The sequence below is a fragment of the Poecilia reticulata genome, chromosome 23 (assembly GCF_904066995.2).
Source record: "Poecilia reticulata chromosome 23, P_reticulata-male-v2, whole genome shotgun sequence".
Lineage (NCBI taxonomy): Eukaryota > Metazoa > Chordata > Actinopteri > Cyprinodontiformes > Poeciliidae > Poecilia > Poecilia reticulata.
The window spans coordinates 8,377,592-8,401,493 of record NC_088852.1 but is presented as its reverse complement, the minus strand read 5'-3'; the positions used below and the strand labels follow the sequence as shown (position 1 = coordinate 8,401,493).

Sequence of the window (23,902 nt, the reverse complement as noted above, 5' to 3'; positions counted from 1 at the left end):
AAAGTGAGAGAGGGAAAGCATTTTAACAGGTTGGTTGTATGAGGATAAAATGGGGAGGAGGGGGAAGATCTGATGAATGAATCCAAGAACGGGCTAAATAATATAAAATGCAAATGGACTTTAAAGGGAAAAAAAAATCAAAACAAACGGTATGTAAAGGGGGGTCAGTTAAAGATGGCTCGTAAATACGGAAGACGTGGACATTAAATCTTTGATTTTACCACAAGAGCTCAGTGAGCTACATTGCAGATTACAGTGTGTGTGTGTGTGTGTGTGTGTGTGTGTGTGTGTGTGTGTGTGTGTGTGTGTGTGTGTGTGTGTGTGTGTGTGTGTGCGTGCGTGCGTGCGCACCCTCCCCTGCCTTTTTTTTATTACTATCATTTCAGCTTGAAAGACCTGAGGCAAGAACTTGCAACACTATTTGCAGCAAGTAAGGTCAAAGGTCCACAGACTGCTGTTTGCACCACTACATATTGCCAGAGAGACCAAGGGGGTTCTAAAAAAAAAAAAAAAAAAAAAAAACTGCTTCATCCCACAAAAATTGAAATACACCAGAGCACAGAGTAGGAGTTCTGACACTAAATATGTAATTCAGAGCAGATATTTTGAATACTGCAAAGTAAGGATGGTGATAATGAGGCTAATTATTACCCAAAAAGCACACCCTTCTGGTAAAGTAGTCTCTCCTCCTGCCCATAATATGCTTAAAAATTCTCATGACAAATAACCGATCGCTCGTTTGAACAAATCCAACAATTCTGAACATCTATCTGAAGCCACGCAGCTTGACTGTTTTACATACAAATCGCCCATCTCTCGGTATTCATATAAAAGCTGTTTTATGGTAATATGCCTGTTGATACTGCAGGCAACACATCACTTCATGTTAGCATGTGTGAGTCTTTCCTCAAGGTATCATCTGCTGCTAATTAAGATGATGGAATATAATGAATGGCATTATTATTATTGATACGGCGCCTTGCAAAAATGATTCGTATCTCCACGTTTCGTCAAGTTGCAAAACACAAACTTTGGTGAATTTTGTTTGGTTTTCGAGGTGTGCAATTATTTACAGCCGATTTAATCAACACTTATGAAAGACAACCTTCTGTTGCTATTGAAGTTTCAAATTTTGGGGGTATGTCTCTACTAGGTTTGCAACTTTAGCAGAATTTTCCAACTTGCCGGATTCAGGTGGATTTCGGTCTGCGTTTTTACTGCCTCATGTTCAGATGATGACGTAAACCTCTCTCTTACGTCATCATCTGATATGTCTGCTGTGTTCCATCGTCTTTAATGGTGTTTATTAACTATAGTTCCCTAACAAACCTCTGAGGCCTTCACAGCTGGATTTACTAGTTAAATGACTTCTGAATGTTGTTGCTTGTGCTTTATCTTGTTTTGGCTTTTCAGACCGAAGGGGACGAAACAGGAGAACATTCTTTTGCAACTTTGAATTACTTGACAATAAGTCATATTTGTCGTAGTCGTAAATGTATTTAAATGTGACTTTTGGCTTACATGTGTCTCGGAGTGGGATGTTTTAACCTATTCCAGCAGCTGGATATTCCACTGACACTGGTGTCTTGTGCGGCGTAACTGCTTTTGTCTCTCTGTTCACACACCCCATAAAAATCCATAATGACTACGCATGCAGATGCCTCTTGGCCTATTATGCTAATAGCGGTGTCATCGTTTTGCTCACATGAGTGCTCAGGACACAGCATCTGCCTCACTAGGCGCGCCTCGCATGGGTGTGAAAGGCAAAGGGATTTTGCCTGCCAGCAACTCCGGACATCTCAAAGGAATATTGGGCGATGAAGCCAAGCCCCCGTAGTCAGAATCAGATGTTTGATTTGCATCCTGGAGAGAGGAATTACCCCCCTGGTGGATACAAAGTGTGGGATTGGTTGCATGGGTCATTACCCAGGGTGCAATGCAGCAGGAAGCTGTTGCAATGAAGATGTGTACATATGCGCCATCGCCACATGGTCTTAATTGCTTGGAGTGTTCAAAAAAGGGGAAAAAAAATCTATATGCGGTCTTTTTCCTAGAGTCTTGTACTGGGGCTCGTCTCCAAATCTTTAACAATTAGATGCATCAGCAATTTGCTATTTTTAGTTTTTGGCCTTTACAGTCAATTTAAGATGGCTTTCTTGTTTCTTTCTTTGTAGAGCAGCTTTAAACGCAGTCTGAGTGATTGCAGCCATTCAAATTTGAGCTTTTTCACTTTTCCACTCTTATTGCTAAGGCAGACAAATGTGCTCCTAGCTACTTTCCTTTACTGTTAGCTAATAGATGTAAGTGTGGTCTCTACTTCTTCAACTTTCTGCAGAAAAGAAAAAGGAATTAAGTATTCATTCCAAAGCATTGAACTCTTTCTTTGAGTTCAGTCCCGGAGCACCTCTATGACTTAAATAACACCCAACATTTGCCTCTCGCGGTGCAGCCTGGAACATTACGCTGCTGGGAGTGGAAAAGGTTTTTTGCATTTGCGGATCTATCAAAGCGAGATTCAGTCGTTTGCCAGAACGCATGACAAGACCATCGCTCTGCGTCGGTGGGGGGTGGGGGGGAGAGAGCTGAACGATGACAACGGCGCTGGCAGAAATCGCTGCCATCCTATTCCTATGGATCCCAGCGCTCATTTATTACACCGCCTATGGGCATCTACAGGGAGGAGAGGAGCCACATAAGCACACTAATTACTTTCTTAAGCATTCCCGTTAATGCCAGGTGCATCCTGCTGATACAAACCGCCATGTTTATCACCAGTAATGGCCCCAGAGAGGGAGAGAGAGAAATGGAGAGAGGGGTAGGCAGCGAGAGGAAAAGAGGGTGGACTGAAATGAAGAGCATTTCTTGATGAAAAACTAAACAGGTACTTCTATTTATGCTTAATCTCTGGTTCTCTCTCAGGGGAAAGGGCTGCGAATGTGGCTGAGTTAATCACAGAGACAATAACACTGTCACACACACTGCAGCGCGATGTTGCATCCTCCATCATCTGTCATTAAGATTAACATTAAGTTCCTGCCGCCAACCGCACACAGCCGGTGCAAAGTGACTACAACCTTCCCTCCCCTCCTTCGGTTTTTACATTAAATGCTCTCGTGTCATTTTCTATGTGACTGCTGTGGAGCAGAATGAGCCAAGCACGGAAACAGACATGCTAAATTCTGCAAATTATGATGAAACATGCCCCTTACTTTTCAACATTTCTTGAAATATTCCAAATATTACAAAAGCTACTTTTAATTATTTAAAAATATATGATAAAACTAATAACTATCCTTGGATGTTGCTTTAATTTGTAAGGTTATCGTATGCTTAAACTCGAGGTTTTTGTAGCAACAGTAGCACAGCTGAATGCTGATGCATGGCAGTTTCTGCCACTGTAGGAATTTTAAAGTTTCCTTACAAATATGACAAAACAATTATGAATCAACCAGTTCCCATGCAACCAAAGCTGCCCAGCATTCTTAAACAAGGACACCATATCAGGTAAAAAATAAATAAATAAAAAATCTCGATGTAATTATGTTTACATAGTTTAACAGAAATAAAAGGAAGAGTGAGCGCCAGAGGCATGATCGACATTTTCCTCCTCTGGTTCGTCCTCGCTCTATAATTTTAGATTTTGTTGCGGGTTAATTAATGTGTTCATCTAGCAAATGGGCGAACATATTTAAGACCACTGAGCTTAAGTATCTCCTGAATTTTAAAAGCACTAATCTAGACTTCAACAAATTGTAATGGTCACATAAAATCCAGGTTTTCTGCCAAAATTACACTTTATGCTTATTGAAATAGGTCTGTTGAGTGAAAGCCAAGTTCTCTATAGGTGAGAGGAAGACTACAGTGACAGAACCTTGAAGCAGAAGCTGTGGATTGGTTCTGAGAAAAAGCCCATTGGACCCAAGTCAGGCACTTATCTCAAGTCTGTCTGCAGCTGCTTTGGTCCTGAATGCTCAATCTGATTCCAAACCTTGTTTTACTTAACATCTCTTCATGTAAAATAAGTAATTTAAAAAAATCTAAGTTTTATTTTGATTGAGGAAGTATACATGAATCATGTCTATGTGAATATTAATGAAGAGGAGAGAAAAATGTGTCCTTCAGATGGATTTTTCATATATTCAGAGTGATTTATGGATCTACAGCAGTACGCTAATGTTTCTCAACAGTCCCAATGAGTCATTATAGCGGGCTGATTGATTTTCTAATTTGACCGAGATAACATTTCTACGCAAAAAGACAAAAGGAAACGGGAAATTCACTAAAAAACATTCACAAATGTATTTCAACGGCAAATCAATTAATTTGCTTGTAATTTATTCATGCATTATTCACGCTATCTCCTTTATTGTTTTACTTTCAAATTAATTAGCTGAATTTTTAATCCAACATCATGTTCCCAGTCATTGAAAGAAATCACCGGCACATCAATATTGCAACGTCGAGGCCAACGTACAGTACCCAGTTTCAATCACCTGATTCAGTCTCATCACTATTTACAAGTTCTTTACTCCTCGTCTCAAACCAAAGAGAGATTCATGGCTTGCTTAATAAAACCGCACGTGGCGCTAAAATAAATATAGTCATCCTGTCATATACAGTGTATTATTTGCACTGTGCGAGTTTAAGAGTGTGCTCTACCTCCCTCCGTCCCCCCGAGACAGTAAATCTAAACAGTCATATAGGGGTTTCGACTTATTGCCATCAGTAGCAGTAAAGGTATCCATAACAACTCCTCTCCTCATATGACCCAACCCCCAATACACACACGCAAAGACACAAAATTCCCGTATCCCTGATTTATTGATAGAAGGACAAATAAAAGGTCAGCTCAGGTGTCTGTATTAGTGTTTTTATGCTGCACGTCAAAAACCACAAAGAAAATAGGAAGAAAAAAAAGAGTTAACTGTGACAGTGGGTCGTGAAAAACTAAAAGAAAATCTTGACAAGAAAATGGACAATGTGTTTGCTCATTTAGAAATAAGAATATTACTGAAATATAGGAGACGAAATGTCATTTCTATATCCAAGTGCTTTTTATAAGGTTTCTTGAGCAGAGAACAGAAAAAAAATCAGGAACCATCCAAAAGCCTGAAGGGGTTTTTGTACGGTTTTATGCAATAAAGAATAATAGATCACCTGCTCATTCTTCCTTAACACATTCCTCTATCCTAAAGGTGTCCCTGTATCACTTTTAGAGCCTCCTGCTGTACAAGTCAGCATATTTCCTCAGAGGAAGCATATTCTAGTAGGATTTTGTCTAAGTCTACAGTCTTTAGAGAACATATCAAGCACATGCCATGGCACGCCCTAAGATTCATGTCTGGATTTCCTTTTCGATCTGGACACCAACAGACTCTACGAGGAACAGCGCGTTCCATTTTTCAAACCAACATATATATCGACCATGACTCCCATCTGCTCTGACATCGGATTCTAAAATGACATTCATAGATCTCTGTTAATGATAGAGCAGACTTCCATAGTGCTCGGCCATTTGTCATAATCTCTGGTACATCACAGCTCTAAACATAAAGTGAGCCAAAGGGCTGCAACTCTTGAGACAGGGACAAAAAAAAAGAAAAGATGTCATCCACTCCAGCAGTGGATGGCATTAAAGGGTCTCCTGGAAGAAAAGTAATAAGAGGGGTGAAATAATGAACGATTGAACGATTTCTGACAAAAGACCAGGCACCAATGGAGAAGTCTGAATGGTGCATCTGTAGGTTATTTTGTCACTCTGATTGCTTGAGGTTTAAAGGGCAGACAAATGGAGGACATGTTTTTCTCGTCATTAAATGTTTCTGTTGTGAACGATAAATATCCATTTAACAACATAGTGGAAAAGCCTTTTGACATTCAAACATTCTTTCTCTCCAATACGTCAACTCTCACTCCATCCTCTCCTCCACTACAGTCCTATCTAAGCTAACAGAGTATTTAAATCCTGATTGACATAAATAATCTTTCGTGATCAATATTAGGCTGAACCCCACCGACATTGTCCTCTAGTGTGGATCATCGCATCCATCTATGGATAATTCTATGTAGGCAACGTCAAGGAAACTTCACCTGCCAATTAAGTAACATTCTTGTGTGAATGCACTTTTAGTCTAAGTTGGTACATAAAGTGGAGGATGGACCCACGTTCTTTTGAATCCTGGACTAAGCGATCTTTTTTTTAATCGAAAAGAAACAATCCATTGGGAGTGGCTGGAGATAAAATGATTTATTAATCTGGGTCATAGTGGATGCCGCCTTGTCAAGTTGTCTTCCAGCATCTGCCCAGAAAGTATTAAACTGAGATTGAACAAATTAGACGAACACCGACAATTGTAAGATCTTGGAAAACTGTGCAGGCAACCTATTTTTATCCCGCTTGAGGGAGCGTTTGTTGATGAAGGTCTGAGGTGACATGTTCCAAGAGAGCTTGTTTGTCAATGAAAAAGGTTATGTGTGGAAAATATTCAATGGCTTTGAAGACAAAACAGAAAAAAAACTCTTTTTTTTAGGTTTTTCAGCCTAATTTTCTCTAAAGTATTACCTGCCATGTCTTTGATAAGAGCAAAAAAATTCTTATGAAATGGTATTTGGGCTGATTTTAATGAGCTTAGAGTAGTTTAGAAATAAAGTTCAAGCGACTTTTTGAAAGATTTCTATGTTTATGGGTTTTCCTATTGCGTCAGAAGTTTATTGTTCAGTACAACAAATGGTGAAAAATAAGGGTATGAGAAAACAACGTTATGGTTCAATCTGCTCGCATCTCACATAATAACTCACGTGTAACTCCTTCCATCACTCATACGCCAATCAGAGAAATGCGGCTCCATTGATAGTATGGATCATGCTCAGCCTGCACTGATTGCGTTGCCAGTCACCACGTTGTCTATTTATCATCATTTAGGGCCTTTCTGGGGTTAACAGGGTTAAGGGGAGGGTGCCGGTTCCCCCTTAAAAGGCATTTTTGTTCTCTCTAGTTAAGGCAGGCGTCAATAACAAGACAAGTAAATAAATACAAATGATCCAGTTAAGGAGAAAAATGAAGCAAGTTTAATCCATGCTGCTTTTAAAAAGCAGACCTAAGTGACCCCCTGCAGAGAAATACATCAGCATGGATAAGAGATTGAGGAAAAGAAAAAGGACATGAAGAGAGAGAAGAAAAGAGAGAGAAAAAAAGCATGAGGGCTGACTGGCAAAGACTGAAGAGGGAGGGTGAGGATGGGCGGCAAGAGTGGACAATAATGAACAAGAAGAGAGTGAAAGAGACTTGAATTAAGACAGAAAACACCGTTTTTATACTGAGTGAACTCTAAGGGAGACCAAGAAGGATGAGTGGAATATACGAAGGAGTTCGGTGTGTTTGCGTTTACCTTCCTTATGCATACACTGACAAGGACACTGGCCTCTCGCCTCAGGCAAAAAAAGACAGTTTGAGATTTTGCCCAACATGAAATAAAATTCAGCTTATTAAAGCCTCCAAGGTAACGGAAATGGAGATTGCTGAGGATGTTTATGGTATATTTTGGGTTTGTTTGGAAAGAATCCAAACTCAAAAGTAGTTCACGCTTTTCTGTCAGCAGCGTAAGAACTCTGTTTACTACGCTGCCATCAAAGTCTTCTTTTAATTAACTATATTGTGTAAGTGCTAGCTGTATGTTTCCATCTCAAGGTCCATCGTTGAACAAGCCCAGATCTGCCTCACTTTGGCACTGCTCTGGTTTCCAAGGACTTTCTTTGCTGTGGTGACAAAGAGTGACTTTAAAATTGATCGTAGAATATGAATAATTTAGAAAATCACATTTTTCACTAAACCTAGAAAAAAAATGTAAAATTCCACAGGCGCAGACTCACAATAAATCCATTCTGTTTACTTTAAACTATGTCTGTAAATTCAGTTAGTAAGGGGTGAGGACCAGTTGGGATAACAAGGTATACTGGGTTTTCAAAAGTTATGGTTTCCAAAACACTAAATCTTGCGTTTTGGAAACACAAGATTTTCCAAAACACCTAAAAAAAACGGGAAAAAAACGAGCTGGAGAAACTCTGAGTTTTCTCTGGCTGTTTATAACATACTTTAACATAGTACTCCCCTTCCCCCACCCGTTGCTGGATGCAGCTTGAATTATGTGCCTTTCCCAGTCGGAAAGACGAAGCTCTTAAGACCAAAAGAGGAGCTTTTAAAGCAGTTATTGACTTCTGTCTCTTCAGCTGACCACCATCCTGTCCTTGTGACCAGGTTGCCTAGCGACAGAATTGTGGCTACTCTCAACTGACAGAAAGGTCAAAATGCTACTCAGTCTTTCCTGCCTTCCTATTGCTTACTAAACTAAAGAAACACGCTTCTATTACTACAACAAGCAAAACATCTGTAAAATAACTGCATCTAATAAATCACTAAATGTTAGTTATGTCAACATGTTTATACCCTTAAATATTTATATGTAAAGTTGTTTAATTTTTATAGCTTACTTGTAAGTGCGTAACAGCTACTGTAGACAAAGAAATTAGGGATGAATGTCCATATGAAGAATTAAGAGTATTTATGATACTTTAAAATCATTTTTGAAGAAAAAAAAAGTGCAGTTCTGTATCCAAAGATATTTAGACACTTTCAAGTATTAATCACTTTATTTACCCGTCATTTTGTGCAACATTTGATCTCTAGAAAATAAGGGGTTGGTATATAAGTCATTACACAAATGAATGGTAAGAGGGATCTGATGCAACATAAAAAAGAAAGACAGGTTTGGTGTCTAGAAAAGACAGTGCAGAAAAACAACGAGCCATTAACATTCAACAAGTTTTGCTCCACTCCTCCTCGTTCCACCTTTGCTTGTGTGTGTGCTGAGAGGCAAAGCGGGGACCGAGACGGCTGTTATTGTCAACTGGATTAAATTTAAAAAACAGATTTATTCAAAAGAGCTAAAAAAAACAAACAACAGACAGAGGGAGTGAGCATGTTGCCGTAGGGGAAAGAGGAGTGACAGTGGAGTGACTGAATAAAATGAGATTTTATCCTTCCTGGCAGCACGTACACGGGAAACTGAAAATCTGCAGTCTTGGTCATAAACAAAGTGTGAAACGCATTACATTTTAAGATCTTAAATCAAATTTTGAGAATTCAAAGGGGGGATAGAGATGTTCAAATTAGGAGTTCACATCCTTCGCATTGCACAGCCTTGTCAGTTTCACCTACTACATGATGGTCATGTCCCAGGTTAATTCAAAAAGAACCCTGGACACCTTCAACAAAGATGTCAAAGGTTCCCACTGACAGGAAGCTGAGGATGACCCAGGCTTTACTTCATTCCACCTTTTCTCATAATCACATAATAAAAATGTGCCTCCACGCTTGTCAGCCTATCTTTTAAACAATACACCTGTCGAGCTACAATTCTACTTAATATCACCAATAGTGCTGTCATAGGTGTCATAGGTGTCTGTTCATCCCTGCGCAGCTCACACATATCTTACATACATGTAGAAGAGCAAAAGGTCAAGCATTCATGGCTGGACACTGTCACATCTGTGGCTGTTACTTTGATAAATAACCACAAGTGAATGAGGCAGCTTATAAATCAGAAGAGAACGAAGGAGATAGTCGCATTTTTACAGGCAACTGGGAACTCTTATCTGCAGTCAGTGTCATGGGGAAAATAAAAGTGTTGCAACTCTCCATGTATGTTTCTAGAAAACCTTATCTGGTACGTTTTGAGTGTATTTAAGGGAATGTATGGTTGAATGTAAGCCATCAGACTTTTATGTGTGTTTCTTTTAAAGAATGAAAATATGAGTTGATTCTGACTCAGCTCAGTTTTTGGAACATTCTAGTGTTAACAATGCCAAAAAATCATAGTTAGGAAAGAATCTGAGCAATGGTAGATCTGCATCATTCCATACATATACGTGTACATTGTGTGAGTGTGTCGTATGAGAATGCGTTTAATAAGGTCAGGTAATGTAATATTGTGAATTTTAGAATATAAAGACGCTCTGTTTTTAGCTAATCTCTTGATCACCAGTTGCATTTAAATCAAACAAATCGTTTTTAATGCTGAAGAGCATCAACCCAAAGAACCTGCATAAGAACAGGTGCTGCACAGAGCTTAGGTGGTAATATACCTCTGAGCTCCCACCTACTCCTGATATCTTGTCTGAAAAAGTAATAAACCATGACAGACATCCACATCTGGCCCTACACAGCTTCTCCACTATAATAAACTGTAGCTTAATATCAGCGCTTATAGACCCTTCAGTAGCACAGAGATGAGCTAAAGTGAAATAAAGATATTCCCCAAACTATGGCTCACATGTTACATCCACATATTACCATACCAAATGTTAATTCGATCAAACATGGATAAGGTGTCAAGTCGTTTTATTATGATTTCAACAGGACATTTTTATTACTGTGAAAATCAAAAGTCGCTGAGAGACAAAAGAAATATTTATTAATGTGCTACAGAGGCCAAAGATTGCATCTTATCTCTGTAAGGTCTGTCACAGGAGCTTGGAGCAAAGACGCAAAAGCCGCTCATTACGAGAGCAAACAAACACGCCATTATGCATGAACTTCTTCACATAAACAATAATGGGTCAAACAGAACTCGTTAAATCCAATTAACCCCTTTCGTCTGATCCCCTCAATGCATCTCTGCTCCCGTCTTGTAACACCAGACCTTCCTGCTATTTCATTAGCTCGGATACACAATAAAATCCTCCCCCTTTTCCACCATTCGAGCCCAGTCACAGCCCTGCTAATGCACCTCCTATAATCAAATCCTCCAATCACAGTATTCCGTGCAAAGACCCGTGTCACATGACTAACTGCACATTAGGTCGACGCTTGGTTGGAGTTAGAGCTGTCATTTTGCGCTAATGTGATTCCAGTGCATCTTTTTTTTTCTTTAATTTGATTTGGGAAGTCTAAGCTCTGGCTTCTACGAGTCTAGCGCTAAAGCCCTGGTGGGCTAGGCTAATCAGTTTCCAACATTTCTGAGGGAGACAATGATCCCAGTGTTAGCGCTGGCTAATGACAAGCTAACACAATCAACACAGCCTCCCCAGAGCTGCACTCCGAGTCAAGGCCCAAACTTGCCCCGCCTCCTGCAGGCTCCTCATCCACTTTGCCTACATTACTATGGAGTCTAATGGCCTCTTATTAAGAAGACAGATGGTTGAGGGAAGGGGAGGGTTCCTGTGTCTTCTTCAGTTACATTTACGAGTTGGATCTCAACTACCTCAGTGACAGCTTAAATGTTTAAAATTGCCGTCCGACTGAGTTTTTCTTTTATCATTGCAAGGTGTGGCACAAGTTTGCATCTATTGGTAACTTCACACACAAAATATTAAGTCATTCAATAAAGTATCTAGTTTGTTTATTCTATTTTCCATATCTATTCTTGAAGAGTTAACTCATTTTTTCCAAGTTGAAATTTCATTCTTTTCAGCTTTCGAGTCAGGATTATTTGTATTGCAGATTTCAGCAACAAGAAGTGTTTAATATGTTTAAAAACATAACGCAATAAACTCACAAAAAACATTACTCTGCAGTGGGAAGATAAAGACAAGTACTCAAAAGTTTCAATTTAGATTCCAGTTATTATTCAAAGGTATTATAAGTGTTTCATCAGTTTTGCATTTTTGTTAACCAGAAAGATACACAATAAATGATACCCCTTTGTCAGTGAAAAAAAAAAAACAAGCATGAGTTTCAGTATTATCATTGGTCTACGTCTCTTCAGAATCATCAGTGAACCACATCATTAACATCAGCATACAGACGACACTAACGTGGTTCGGGGTCCAATGTGCTGCGGTTGGAATGAGGCTGGCATGAATTAATTCAATCTATTCATCTGCCCATAAAGACAGACGACAGTCAGTGAACGCATCGTTTTGGAGAACAGACATGTGATCGCAACATGAATGCAACGCCTGCAAGACGGAAAAGAGATTTTTCAGTTGAAAGATCTTGAATGCAGAAGTTTGAAATCTAATCAGGAAGACGAAGAAGACATTTCAACGATTTAAAAATTAAAATACTCATATTGATCAGTGTCCCTCTTACTTTGGAGTAATACCTAAAGAAGTTGCAGGAGCTCAATTTGAATGGCATGTGAGGTGAGTAATAGTGCTAATATTTCCAAATCGACTCGGAGAGAAAAATAAGAAAAAGTTTTCTTCATCATTAGGATCTTGTTTTGACTTCTTTGACACTTGTTAATTACTTTTCAGTGAGCGGAAATCAGAAGCGGGGAGCCTGATATCGTTTTTAAAGCTTTCTACTGCTTTGTAGTTATCAGTGTCATTTTCAGGTCTTCACACAGCTTAGAGAAAAGCTGTGTTGAAAAGTTAATACAAAAAAAGCTTTAGATAGAAGGGTGGTCACATTTTTTTTTTTTTTTAATTCGTGTTATTTTTCGTGACAGCGTTTACGTCATTCGTTTTGGAAGCATTAACAATGAGTACACTTACTTGAATTTGGCGTTTACTTGGTCGACAGCTTTGTCATAGTTCTCGGTGGTGACCTTGTAGAACTGCGCGCTCTGTAGACAGAGAAGGAAGAAACTCATGAATGCTTGATAATAGCAGCGTGACTACATAACGCCAAAACCGGCAACAATCCTTCACATGAAACATGTGCTTCATGTATGACACAGTGCTCTGCTTCTGCTTAGCTCTGAAACCTCATTCAAATGTAACGTTTGCAAAGTTTTCACAACAGACGTCTCGTAGGTATGAAGCTCGCAAAGGCAAAATCCTTCAGACCTCTTCTACTGCGATGAGAAAGTGTGAAACACAGGCACTTGTGCTTATCTTCTCACAAAAGACTGCTGTAATAACAGAGAGCAGTCCTGCAAGGCCAAAAGGTCGCTAGTCAACAAGGTACAGACGAGTGGTCAGAATCCCCTGGTGACCCGTAGAAAATGAGCCCACTCAACCTAAATTACCTCCGCAAACACAGCCATAGACCCTCTCTTCTGGAGCATTTATATAACCCCAGGAAGATTCTTTTTGTCACTCTCCAGAGGCTGTTATGCACATTTATAATCACGTCGTGAGAGGTTGTAAAGGTATGACAGATAGCTTGATTTAGAGTGGTTTGACTTTTCAAAGGTGTCGGGGAATGCCTAGCATTACAAATATTCCTTTGTTGGAAAAGGGCACGATACATTCATGAAATGGCGAGACCTCAAAAGTAAAGCATTTGCTTCTTTCGTTTAGTTTGCTGTTGGTGAGTAGGTTAATATCCAGTCTACCATGGAACATTTTGAACAAGACTATTGACTGTAAAAACAAATGACTTGTCTAATCCATTACTCATTGATAAGTGAGAAAAATGTACACAGGAATCCCAGCAAGTCACAATAAATAGATAAGTGTCAAAATCTCATGTTAATGCCGGTATTTAAATATTATTTAAAAGCATTGAAATCCTCCACAACAAAGCATAAACGATCACTGCTAAAGAAGCCAGCTGTCCACTGAGTGACACATCAAGCACACTAATAGAAAGTTCAGTGAAAGGAAAATGTTTCAAAGAAGAAAAGAAGAGCAACAATAAGACTACAGTCTTTAAAGCACTGTGACACAAAGCCTGATTACAAGTTTATGATTTATATAACATAACATCTCTGTATCTTTTTTTGTTTTTTGGTCTTTGTACCGTCCTAATTTTCTGTGAAACTCGGCTTGGAGTTTTTAATTATCTGCAAACTAATGGCATTTATCACACTATTTAATTTGTTTCACTGTTTGGATTGAATAACTGAAATAAATGAACTTTTTGTTGATATATGAAATCATTATGAAGTATCTGCAATAATGAAAACGACTGCCGCAAAAAGATTGATTGAGAAAGCTTCATCTGTAATTTAACAGTGCTTGATAGGTGAAATATTTATGGATTTCAAAGTACTTGTTATGAAACGGTTACAAATTATACAGGAATGTGTAAGAATGCAGTTAGTAAAAAAAAGGAAGCGTAAAAAACAATAACTATTTTTTCAAGATGCAATTATTAGCACTAATCAGAAATGTCAGCAATCTTCTGACATGTTTACTTCACATCTTAAAGAGTATCCAACATCGAAACGCTTCTGCATACTTTGCAAACTTGCAATGTGTCGCATTTTCACATTCAGGCTTCTTGGTTTCATCTGCGTTAACTTCACCTTCAAGCAGGAGAGACATTCATCATAGTTCAGTGAGGATCAATAAGAATGAAGTGCACTGCTGAAAAGATCAATAGTCATGTGCTGTAGAGGTAAAAGAGGATGGGACATGACACTGACAAAAGGTCTGATACCAATTGGAGTCCTCTTTTTTTGAATGGACGCCATTATAAATGAACCGCAGTTTACTGAATGTACTTTACCGGGGCATGACGTGCGGAGTTTCAAAACTACTTTAGAGGTCAGTTTTGACCTCTAAAGTGTACGATAGAACAAATTTGAACATGCATACAAAGTGTAATCATCATAAATATGAATATTTCAGAGGAAATATGCTACAAAACAATGACAATGTGTTTTTGAGGCACACACAAAAAAACATGCTAATATTTAAATGGTGTGCTGCTGAGGAAATTGCCAGAAAATATGCTGTTCACAAAAACTATGCAATACTTCCAGAAACATTTTTTTTAAACAAGATTGCTTAAAAAGGAAGAGACTAAACAGGGATTTTTTTTTTTTTTAGGGATGCTAAAGAGGCCAGAATAAGTCCTCTCCTGTGTGCTGAGATTAAACCACTGGAAGGAAAAGGAGAGAAAGCCTGAGCTGAGTTTGGGTCTGTGTCTGGAATACCAAGTATAACGTAATAACACCTGCCTAAATGGCAGAGCTGGCACTAATCAGCGCACTAATCCACCTGAGAGGACAAAAGGTTGTGTGTGACTGTGATTGCAAGGCTTTTTTTTATGCAGTTGCAAACACACACACAAACATGCACTTGTTTTCTTGAACAAAACATAAAAATAATAAAAAAAATAAAGACAAAACAGAAACAGGTGTAGACACAAACTAAAAGGTGTACCTGCACCCTGGTGGCTAGATATAAACAGTAACTCACTCAACAGTAGAGAAGAGTATAATTTGTCTGATTACTGAGTGGCCTAAAATTGTGACATCCTGCTGTTATTCCCAACTGATTTCAAGAAAAACCCCTGACCTTTTATTAGTTCAGACAAGACACACACTGAAGCGTCTGGTTAAAAACGTGCAGACCTTTCTTAATCGGGGTTTTCGCAGCTGCTAACACAAACTCACTAAACGTGTTCTGGTCGGTGCTGTCCAGCTACGCCGTGCCATTGGATTAACAATTTTAAATAGCAATAGGAATGAGTTTATTGCATGATGTAAAAGGTTTCCATCCATTTTCACTTCTCTGTTTGCTTTCTGGAAGTTTTTTTTTTAGCTCATTCCAAAGCAAAGCAGAATACTAGTGAGACAGGTGTCAAACACACATTAAGTCATTACTGCTAATGCACTGCAATGATATGGAAAAGATACAAGCAGCACTTAAACACAGACTCAGTTTAAAGAAAATCATTTCCGACCTTTAACGAATAAAGCGCATAATTGCATGAGCTGATTGGTTCTCCCTCTTAACTGCTGCTAAGTAGGACGGCCTTGCATAGGATGAAGCCCCACAATGATCAACATTAAGTTTAAAAAAAAAAAAAAAACAGCAGCAGCTTCTGCTGTGTAAATTACTGCATCTTGCTTAAATAGAAAACAAAAAGGTTGGTCTACATATTTTAACCCTTTTCATTGCACACTTTCTTTTACGAAACACTTCAAATGACGCCCCAGATTAAACTCACATCATTCAGTCTAGGGCAAGATTTGATCAGCAATGTCTCTGAAGTCACATTAAGTTTTTATAGTCGCTCTTCGTGAACTGAAGATCAACCATGTGTCATCAGTTTAATTAGTGAAACAGTTCTTTTCGTTGAACTCCAGACATCTGGAGTTCAGACTCCAGATGTCTGAACTACATCTGGAGTCGGGTTCTACAGAAAGCTACCAATAAATAAATAAATCTCGAAAAGATCAGAAAAAAAGGTCTCGAAGACTGATGTTTGAGACCCCTGGCACTGACTATGCAGATGTTATGAAGCCTAGCATTTATTTCCTACAAGCCAAATAGTGAATAGTGACCCATTTGCATTTGTTTTCCCGAGATTTTTCAAAAAGTCACTTCAAGTTAGATTGTCCCAGAGCTCTTAAGAATGAAAACCATAGACTGTAGCAGTTGAAGGACGATAACTGCCTCTGCAGTCAAGTCCACGTAAATACCAATATACAACTAAACCAGCAAACAGCAGGAAAAAAATAACTGAATACCATTAAAAAAAAAAAGTCACTTCAAATATCTCTGGCTCTAGTTTTGAGGCTGAGGCGTATTATTTACATGGGGTAGTTTCATAGTGAGCGAAAAAAATTGCTTTGAAATCAAAGCATCCCTGTCTCAAATATGCCTATTGGAGAAAAAGCAGATATTTTAAGTAAATGTTTTAGGAAAAACAAACAGAGCAAAAGAGAAGTGAAAAAAAGGGAAAGGAATGAGGACAGGCAGAGTAAGAGATGGCTATACCATGAGAGATAGAGACAGATGCCATCACTGCTTTTTAATGCACTCTCTCCAGTATTTCTTACTTTCATAGAGCTGTGGAGCTTTGCTATGAGACGGCAATTGCTGCTGTGATTGTCCTCCATAGGACAGGAGCAAAAAAAAAAAAATCCAATTTCATCGATATACAAGGAAAAAAGAAAGACAGGAGGAGAAGAAAATTATTTTCTGAAAGAAAGAAAAAAGATAAAATTGAGGCATTCAGGAGGAAAAAAAAACCCAAACACTAAAGCACAAAAAGAAAAAAAGCTAAAAGAAAAGGGTGTGATAGAGAGATGGATATGGAGGGAGGGCTTTAAACAATCTGGTTGGGGAAAGGGAAGAAAAAAAAAACATTGGCAAGTTGATTGTTAAATATGAGATTGTTTTACAGCGAGGCAGGTATTGAGTGAAAATTTAATAAATATATAGATATTGTTTTCAGGGGCTATTTGGTAGCCGTGGCCCCAATGAACAGTCGCGGTGGCGGCAGCGGGCTGAGCTGTCTGGGAGCCTGGTGATGGCCTGTCACTGGAAGCCCCTCTGATGAATGGCCATGTTGGATTGGAAGAGACATGTAATATATATCAGACTTACATTCTATCTCGCTCCTTCTTGCTCTCTTTTGGTCACTTTGGCTCTTTTGCACGATGCTGGGGGGGGAATCCTGAGGTATTTGGGAGCAGCCGAGAACAGACGGAGGGCACAAACAGTGATGGGAGATGATATTCGGCCAGCAGTGCACTGTGAGGAAAATTAAATTTGTCCAATCTAAGTGGAAAAGGGACAGCTTTGGAAGTGAGAAGTATTATGTTTTGATAACTACAGGGCCGTTGATTGGCTAGGAAAACTACAGCTGTGTTTGCAGTTCACCAGCTTCAACTTGGCAGTTTTTTTTTCTCCTTTTTGTTTTTATAAATCTTTCCTTATTAGACTTGAATAAACATCCCAATCTATTACTGGAATTATATTTTGGTAAATGTCACGCAATGCAATGCTAGATTTTATATTACTATCCTAAAAATGATAAAATATAAACAAGAACAATTTTGACATTTTGTGACAATTTATGATGCGTTTGAAATGAAACATATGTCTTCGTGAGCATAAATACAAACACATTGGGTCTGAGAAGATGAAATGGATTTTGAGGCAATTTTTTTTTTAATTTTATCTTGGTACAAATGGAACAAAAAAAACATTTTTAAACTATATTTAAAGTTTATTTCACTTGTCTGGAGTGTCCAATTTATTGATTAAGGGATCAATCAACACTCAAACCTCGTTCATATAATCTACCAGGAAACTCACATTTAAAAAACTAAACAAAAACAAATAACTAGCCACCTGAAATAATCCAAAGATCAGGATTTTCATTTTGATTGTTTGAATCCTCCAAAATAAAACAATCACCTTCTCTCTCTCTCTCGTCAGGATTCTACTAATCAAATCAAGATGCTATACAAGTGATTCTCTCTGCAAGTAGTTTATTTATTTATCTATTTGGAGCCGATATTCCCACAATAAGCACATCCCTTTATTCCTCTAAATGTCCAGTCATTTATGAGCAGAAACTAAAAGGTGTGCGAGTGAGCCGTCAGCTGATTCAGTGTGCCGCTACTTTATGGCTCTCTGTGTGAACATGTGGAGAAATTGTGAAATCCCACCATCATTTATTTTCATTTCGTCTCTTAAATCGCCTCTGCTGAGGCACAAATTTAGAAGCCGAAAATAGTTATTTTAGGCTTAGTCAAGTTTTAACGCAGCTGCATTGAAACGTGACTCAGAAGAATTTCAGATGCGCCTTGATAAGTACAAACTTAGATCAGCTGAATGTGTCTGTGATGTTAAAGGAAGGTCAGCTGACCTGTTGGTGTATTGTTGACTGACAGCCCACTCTTACACTTTTGCATGTAAAGCAGGTTACTGATCTGATTACTCTAAACGGATTGTAATGTCTGGTTAAACGGTCATTGTTTGGCCGCATGTTTGGGTTAGGGCTGGTTAGGCAATCTGTCTCCACTAGCCTGCATCAAAACTATTGATCAGCCATCGGCATCAAAGGATCTTAGCTATAAGCATGATAGCATGTCCAGTTTGATTCAGAAATGTTGCATTTGAGATGGTTAAAAAAAATAAACTACAACAGCACTTGTTGCTACACTGTGTAGCACAATAAATTATGTAATAACTGTCATGGGGTGTGGTTGGTGGTGGTGAGAATGAATGCTGAGACCCAGGTTGATGATGAAGATGATGATGAATTTAATGAAGACAGCTCAACAGTCCAGAACAGGCAGCACGGCAGAGAGTTAGCACACAGCTAATACCGGTAGCAACTGATAACTGAAGACTGAAACAAGAGCTATGCAAACCAGGACTTCACAGTACAACTGGAGAGCTTCAACGTTAGACGATAGAAGTGTGACGAGGATCTGACAAGAGACAGAGACAACAGGTGGACTTAAATACACACGGGGGTAGTCAAGGGGACGAGACACACCTGGGAACAATCAAGGGCTGACAGGACAACACTGACTCAGGGAAACAGGACTAAACACAGAAAATCCCAAGATGACTATACAGAAAACACAGATCGTAACAAATTATATCCAGCATAATCCAGACTTCACATGTCACATTTCTAGAAATCTCTTGCATTCTCTGTAAGAGCGCTCTCTGCAAACTAACCATCATTTACGCTTTATGCAAAACGATTACATGCTACATATGAACTGTGAAGGAGTCAGTGATTTTATTGCTGTGATGAATCAGTGCACATTACAAACAAACAGTCTGACCTGGATAAGTACGCCGTACACTCTGCTTCGCGCTGCAGCTACTTCAATCCCTGCATGCCGGTTCAGAAATAATATGCACGAGATTGTGTCTTTTCTGAGTTGATGCCCATCTTTACAGATGTTCTCTCACATGTTCATGCATATCATCACTTAGAGGGATTACAGATTTCTGGAATTATACAGGGGATGATCTAATCCTAACCTGATGACTAGGGTTCACCTTATGAACTGACAACTATATCTTATTGTTTTCAGTGCAGGTTTGTATGGCTAACTTGGGTTTTTGAAATAAATGAATGCCTTTTTTTCCCATCATAAATAAATTAATGACATGAGATTTCTCGCAGGTCCTTTATGTGCTTCCCTCTTCTCGTTTCAGATCTAACCTTATTTTCAACACAGCAACAGAAGGCAGTTCAACCTTTTCTCTGAGCTGTCTTGTTCTCTATTATTTGTGACATTTAATCTTTTCAAAGCTCCTCCGTCTTTTTTTTCATCCCATAGTTTCTCACAAAATGCCACTTTATCATAATGTTTAGGTGTGCGTTTTCAGGAAGAATGTTTTCGGCTCCAGTTACTTTTTCCGTCACGTCATTGCCTGAGTTAAAACCCACCGTTTCTCTGTTTTCCTTGAAGCCTGCCCATTTTGTCTATCCATTCCTCTCTGTCTGCTTCTCTCTCGCCACCTCTCTCTCTCTTTCAATCTCGTGTTTCTCTTTGAGGTGTGAAGGTGTTTTGTTGACACTTTGATCTAAGGGATATTGACCAGAGCCCAACATGGCTGATGGATGGCCGGCGCTTAAAAGTCGATAATGTCCACGCTCGTTGGGGCTCATCACTTTTACTATCCGCACCAAATGAGCTCCTGTATGCGAAACACTACGCCAAGTGATGTAATAACCCAATAAGTGTTGGGGAAAAGAGTCAAGCTAGGATTTATGGATGAACCACTGACAAGTCAAAATGAAACTGGCTTGAATCAAATTTTCGTCAGACTTTTGAACTGAGTGATAACCTGACGTAATCTAAAGAGATGAAAAGAGAATTTATATGATCACAGATAGCAGAATACCCTGCAAGTAGTGAGAAGCAACCCATCCCTACTATAAGAAATTAAGCTTAATTGATGCATTCGATTGCATAGGAAAAAGCCTTATTATCTTTAGAGTCTTACTTTAACATGTCTGCACTAAAATTCATAATATATTCCTATAATAGAGTGTGAATGATTCTCCTCCACAATGACTTTGCAACAGCATATAATTTCCATCTGGCTCCCACTATAGGGAGCGTTTGACTTTTTGCACCCTCCAAAGGGGAGAAAACCCGTTCCCAGCAGGAGTGTATAATTTTAAGCACATTAACAAGGGCATTATAGTCTTACTTAGACACTTGTGATTTGAGAGCTGCATGAAGGCATCCTTTCTAACCACTCTTCAATAGGGCATTTGACCCTGGTCCCCTGCCTTGCAGGCATCTCTCACAGGGACCAGTATGGTGCTGTCATTTGAAGTGTGGAAAGCATTGCAGCTGACCCTTGTTCTAGTCCATGGGACACCAGTATGTCAGAGAAACTCAGGGTAGGATCCATTTCAGAGACAGGAAGATACAGACAGAGATTAAGGCGCAACCTCGTCCTTCAAGCAAAAAAAAAAAAAAAACAGCAGTGAAAAAGTTGATGCAAAGAACAGAAATACACAACACACTGGGAAAAACATGCAGATGCTGAGCGGAAGGATGATATTAAACCAGGAGGACATCAAGGTGAATAAATAATTTGTCATTGAATGCACAAGGTTGTTAGTAATCAACTTTAACACCCCATTGAAAAGATGACCTAATTTACAAACTTAAATAGAGTGTTGCACAAACTATTTAAAGGACATTAATCAGTAGGAAGGAAGTTTTTTTTCCCCCCTTACCCTTTCTCCTAGTCGGGCCACCTGCTCTCTGTAAAAAGCATCCTGCTTCTTCAGATCTGCTTCCTTGGCCTCCAGCTGCTTGGCCTAAAAAACACAGACAGGAGAAAACATTTTTTCTATGGAAATTATGGGAATAATAGAAACATTTTATATATGTACATATAAATAAAAACACTTCCCAAATCAAACCCTTTTGTATCATAACATACTTGACTGTCCAAGAATATCTCAATGACTTGGAACACCACTAAAAAGTTTATATATTGCAATAGATAAATTCAAAAAGAAACCCAAAGTGTTATGGTCACACAACACAATCATAGGGAAGACCCAACTTTACAGTTTAGTCAGTCATGTACAATCTCCATCAGTCACAAAAGGTCACTTGAAAAAACAAGCTGACAGCTCAGATGATGCAGGATCCAAGCATATTTATGAGAATGTGAGTGGGGGGAAAAAAGCGCAGAGGCAACAAGAGTAATTTTTGTCTTGAGAGGTTTGTGAAGCAAAGACTATTCAAGAGTTCGGGGAAGATTCACAAGCCACGGACCCTGGATGGGTTCAGAACTTCAATAACCAACATAACGCATGCATAACCAGGACGCAGGCTCCAGCTCTCACATTCTTGTAGTCTTTTGATGAATTTTGCATTGAATTTGGAAATCAAGATGTCAGGGTCTGATGGAAGAGTGGAGAGGCACTTCATTCATTCTGCTTAAGGTCCAGAGTCAAACTTAGACTCTCGGTATCAGTGGTGATTTGGGGAGGCATCTGAAATGCTGGTGGAGGTCCACTGTGGTTTGAAGAGTTCAAAGTTTTATGTACTAGGCGTCATCTACCTGCAGAACTTTGAACTTCACCCTTCGATTTACTAACAAGAAATTTAAAAAATGATTCTTAAAAGAGCCTTGCCTATGTGCATAGCGTAAAACTGCAGCAAAAGGACAGTCATATTCAGTAAATTAGAACATTATTTCAGGAATTCAGTTGTCTAAGAGAAACATGCATAGATAAATTACACACAGAGTTATTTTCTTAATGTTATATTTCTGTTAAATATGAGCATTTTCCATTTAAAGTTAATGGAAATATGACATTTAAGATAAGAAGAAAAAACATCTACTTTCTAATCCAGAAATGTATTTTTAAAAAAAAGATGAAATGCACAAATTGAACTCAGAAATGAATTGTTAAAATAAATTAACTCTTCTATAATATTAAAATGTTTTAAGACGTAGCGGTACCTGCACCTAGGGACATGTAGGTAGACATAAATGCATACACAAGCATCAAAGCGCGAGAGCCTGCCTGTGCCTTGGCAGGCTCTTGTGCTTGCTCTTCAGGTAAAATATCAGGACAAGATAGCATCACTTTTTGTAGCGACCATGTATTGTGCTCTGCCATATACATTTACCGAGGCTACCCATCTTTGCTGTCCTCCCCTCTACTGTGACCTTCACTAAATGTACGACTGACTTTCTCTGTGACATACAGCACTGATAAGACCTGATAGATCACCTCTCGCAGGAAAAATAAACAACATCAGCCTGTGACGAGGGCCAAAGACTAATCAAAACGTATTTACCAGTCCACACAAGATAAAAAAAAAAAAAAAAAGATCATTACCTCACCAGCCTAGCTAAACCGAGCTGTAGGGACAAATTTGCAAACAGACTAAAAATGAAATCTGTGCGAAAAACAAAAAAACCCAAACAAAACAAGTCAAACAAACTGAAAAGAAATCTAGAAGAAGGAAAAAAAAACTCACCTTCTGCTCAAATTCCTGAATAAGGCAAGCATTGGATGAGAAGAGTAAGGAGACACTGATTTATTCTTTTCCTCAAAGTGACATTTGGAAAAGGTTTAGTATTCAAATGCCAGGAGTGACTGGCTGCCACGCTGTTCTGCTTCAGTAATCATACTTCATCCTTCAAGTTTACACTATTGCTGGCAAATACACAAACCTGTGCATGCACTCTTAATGCATGTGTGGCTTACAACCACAAAATGTGCGTTTAGTCCTCAAGTGCATGACTATTTACAGTTATACACAAGATTACTAAAGAGTACTTTTACATTAGGAAAGCGGTCACACAGGTGTAGCCTTGAAGTTCTGAGTTTGAACACTAAAGGAAGCTTGGGAATACAGCAGCATAAAAAAATACAATATATATAAAAATGCCTTAGCCCATCCAATCTTCACTACGCTGATAACCATCTGAGTGTAGCTACTCAACACACTGCAGGCAAAACTGTATGCGGCATGCATCGTGATGAGGAGTCCCAGAGAGGAGCTGTCCTCACACGAGATGAGTGGGGGAAGTTTCAAAGTCAAGGGGATACTCCAAGCTCGCTCTGGAAGGAAGACCGAGACAGAAAACACTGTCGCAAAGGCAAACACCTTCATTATAGTGCCAGACAGTGAATAAAACTAACTCCAGGGCAACACTTTATCACACTCAAGACAACACTCGGCAAAAAAAACAAACAAAAAAAAAAAAACACACAACACCAGGACCGGGGTGCTGGTGTCTCCGAAGTGTC

General features: G+C 38.9%; 1 protein-coding gene across 3 annotated transcripts in view; it reads right to left on the bottom strand.

Moving 5' to 3' along the window:
• Window positions 1–23,902, bottom strand: part of chchd3a (coiled-coil-helix-coiled-coil-helix domain containing 3a) — a 63,590-nt gene that overhangs the window by 5,248 nt on the left and 34,440 nt on the right. For all 3 annotated transcript variants that reach the window (XM_008400671.2, XM_008400672.3, XM_008400673.2), the window contains 2 exons: window positions 21,359–21,442; window positions 12,496–12,566 (listed from right to left, as the gene is read on the bottom strand). In XM_008400671.2, coding sequence (XP_008398893.1) covers window positions 12,496–12,566; window positions 21,359–21,442 — 155 coding nt within the window. The remainder of the gene's footprint in view (window positions 1–12,495; window positions 12,567–21,358; window positions 21,443–23,902) is intronic.